The sequence below is a fragment of the Pinus tabuliformis genome, chromosome J (genome assembly GCF_031772625.1).
Source record: "Pinus tabuliformis cultivar Carrire ecotype Pingquan chromosome J, CPIR1, whole genome shotgun sequence".
Taxonomy (NCBI): Eukaryota; Viridiplantae; Streptophyta; class Pinopsida; order Pinales; family Pinaceae; genus Pinus; species Pinus tabuliformis.
In genome coordinates this window covers 846,801,168-846,804,411 of record NC_142295.1, presented here as the reverse complement: position 1 = coordinate 846,804,411, position 3,244 = coordinate 846,801,168, and the positions used below count along the sequence as shown (strand labels likewise).

Below are 3,244 nucleotides of genomic sequence, written 5' to 3'. Positions count from 1 at the left end.
CTACATCAGGTAATTTTTTAAGGTGGAATAGTAGACTCCATTATCCCTGTAGTGGTTTGGGGCAAAAATATTTATAATAGAATATTTATCTTTTGTTTTTTTGTTTTGCAAGTCTGTTTTTATCCATTGAACTCTTTTTTTCCTGAATGAGCTCCCATTTTTCAGTTTTCCATAAAGTGCATATCCCTCTTGAGCCTTCGGTCGCTGGAATTGAGGTCCCTTGATAATTTTTTGTTTTTTCTATCATTGTTTCCATTTCCTTTTCATTTGTCTTTGTATCCTGAATCATAAAGATATCTCGTTTCTCTAAGGTTATTAAATATTTCATTGCTTTAAGTTTTGGCATACTTCCCATTCCTCTGCAATTCCAGGAGACTATATTCATTATCACTTGATGTTATGGGTAGAGGGACCTTTCCCTTTGTTAGAGTGTGTGATTTTATCCTTATGTTTTTCCAAGAAAGTATCCAGAGGTTGTTGGGTGCATAGAGCCATTTCCTTTGACACAACTTCATATCTAATTTCTCTGTTGGCTTTTTCTCCCTGCCCTTTTAAGGTGGTCAAGAGACGAGAGGAGCTCTTTGGAGAGGGTACACATGATTATTCAGTCGAAGGAGGAGGGGTGAGGGATTTTGGAGGGGATAGGCGAGGAAGGGGAGGGGTTAGAGGGGAAGTGTAGAGGAGGGGGGGAGGAATGTAGAGGGAAGGGGAGATCAGGGTCTACAGGAGAGCCAAAGGGATTAGAGGCCAAAAGATCCGATAAGGGGGGAGGGATTGAAGACGGAGGGAGGGGGAAAAGGGGGGGTCATTAGATGAAATTGACCTGGTAGGAGAGGATGAGGGGTAGGGGGGAGGGTCAAGGGAGGGAGAATGGAAGCTTTGGGTTTGGTTTCTGATTTTTTCTTCTTGACCTAATCCCATTTTTGTTCCTGGTTTTCTATTTCTTATGTTTCCTGATTTTTAGTACATCTATTTTCAAAATGACCATATTCATGACATACCTTGCATTTGAACGGAATTTGTTCGTAGTCTAGCTGTTGAATGTGAACCCAGCTATCCACTTTGATCTTGACTGCTTCTGAAAGTCCTTTCCCAAGATATAATTCTACACATATTCTCGCGTAGGCATGCATGTTTTCCTTTGGCTCACTTCTATCGATATATTTCCCCACTACATTTCCTATTGCTTTAACAGATTCATCTCCCCAGAAATGTAGAGGAATATGGGGAAGCCTCACCCATACTGGCACTGCATTTGTCACGTCCAACTCTGGATCGAAGTCTGGAGTCCATCTGTTGAGATAAAGCCCTCTTGAATCCATGAAATATGGCCTGTTTTTGAAGATTAAATCTTTGTCCTCTTTCATTTCAAAATGGAAGGTAAAATATCCTCTTCCACAAAATATGGTGGAGATTTTCCCCATGATAGATGAGGCCCAATTTCTTTCAACCCATTTTAGGACCGAACGGGGAGAGGGCCAAAGACCAGTAAACTATCCCACCAAACCGCATTCAGAGAGGGACAGAGCAACGCAACGAGGAAGAGTGGGAGGGAGAATTATTTCAAGTATTTCATCGTTTTTATTAAAAATCTTTGATATGGATGGTCTAGGACATGGCGGTCCCAAGGAGGAGAGTAGAGAGGCAAAGGCTTCCAAATTTTCTCCGAGCTAAGCAGAAGCTCTTGAAGATGGGACTGGAATCGGTTCACCCTTAGGAGGAGGCTTCACATGTTCCATCGCATACCAGTCGAGGGCTGCAAGCCCCGGGAGCAGGAGGCCCCAGGAGCTGAAGGGAAAGGTTGCTCTCAAAAGTTAAATCCTTCAGGGTGGGAGTAGAGTGTGCGTGAGGGATTACTTTTCCGCTAACAAAAGAAAAACACCTAATATTTATATTATAAAACTAAGGGATTATTAATATTATAAATCCAAGGGATTAATAAACTCAAGAAATTAATATTATAAACCCTAAGAATAATATTATAAACCATGATATTAAACCCTAATAGTATAAATTATAACCCTAATATTAAACCTTAATATTATAAACCCAATATTAAAATCCCATAATATTATAAAGCTAATATTAAACCCAAGTGGTGTACTGTAACAATGAGATGTTGAATAAATTACAATATAATGTAATGCTGCGACAATGATTTTCATATTGATTGTTGTATTGAGACATGGATTGCCACACTGTGACGCTCAATAGATGTTTGTATCATTCCAGTGTTACAATATTTTAAATCCCATCGACCAGACTAGCAGGGCCTACCCCCAAGGCCGTCGACGAGACTTGACCTTGTGACCTCCTGATTGATGAGGTACTTAATAATGGGGACTCGACCAGTTGAGCTAACCCTTGGGGCTTGCTTGGGATTAATATTATAACCAAAGGGAATATTAATATTATAAATCAAAGGGATTAATAAAACCCAAACTTTAACACCCCTAGTTGAATGACTCATTAGTTTTATTTCTTTTATTATGGCTCAAAATTGAAAGTCTAGGACAAGATTGTTGAATGTAAATATCCATACTTTTGATGAAAATATTCACATTTTTGTAATAGATAAAAGAAAATTTATGTGTGTTGTTAACACTCTTGAGATAAGAGTTATTAGGTGGAACTTAACTCCTAACTATCAAAGAAGTAGCTGGGATTAGTTATGCTCATTCTAGAGAGAATAAGCAAGAGAGACGAAAAACTAAAGTCATGGTTCTATATAGATGCCATGAAGTTGACTCTATCTAGAAAAACCTTATGGGAGAGAAAGACAGTGATTTAATAATTATAACGAATGGGAGAGAAATATTAGTTAGAACCTAAGAGCAAAAGAAAGATGTTTCTTTACGGTTCAAGAGAAATTAGATTTCTGAATACAAAAGTTCCTAAAGTTGCTTCTCCGACATAAGGGAGTAGGACTCGGGGGTAGCTAGTGGAGAGGATCAACTTAGGGTTGGGAGGACCATAATAGCACTTGATACATTCCCAAGAGGATATTAGATAAGTATTATATTAATTTGAAGAAAATTTTAGATAAATGTGTCAATAAGAATAGAGTATATGGGAATCTGCGTAATATTTAATTTAGATAGTTTATGTTGATGAACCTTAGATTGTACAGTGCTAACTTGTGATAGTTAAAGCTTTACTAGCGAGCTAAGAATCCCATGTGAGTAAGGTAAATGGTTATAAAGAATCTTGAAATTTTGTTTGCATAGGTACAAACCTTTGTTAC

General features: G+C 38.1%; 1 protein-coding gene across 1 annotated transcript; it reads right to left on the bottom strand.

The window, feature by feature from the left end:
* Positions 1 to 332: 332 nt before the first annotated feature.
* On the bottom strand, positions 333 to 1,367 carry LOC149229351 (uncharacterized). Its single transcript, XM_089381012.1, has 2 exons — positions 1,002 to 1,367; positions 333 to 359 (listed from the first exon to the last, which is right to left on the bottom strand). The coding sequence occupies exons 1-2, from the start codon at positions 1,365 to 1,367 to the stop codon at positions 333 to 335; spliced, it is 393 nt and encodes a 130-aa protein (XP_089237138.1).
* Positions 1,368 to 3,244: the final 1,877 nt, after the last annotated feature.

What these genes read in the sequence shown, in the direction of transcription:
- LOC149229351 (XM_089381012.1), bottom strand. Translation starts at nt 1,367, where the DNA reads ATGAAAGAGGACAAAGATTTAATCTTCAAAAACAGGCCATATTTCATG. An exon ending in AAATTCCGTTCAAATGCAAG is followed by an intron (nt 360 to 1,001) that starts GTATGTCATGAA and finishes CTGGAATTGCAG; the next exon opens with AGGAATGGGAAGTATGCCAA.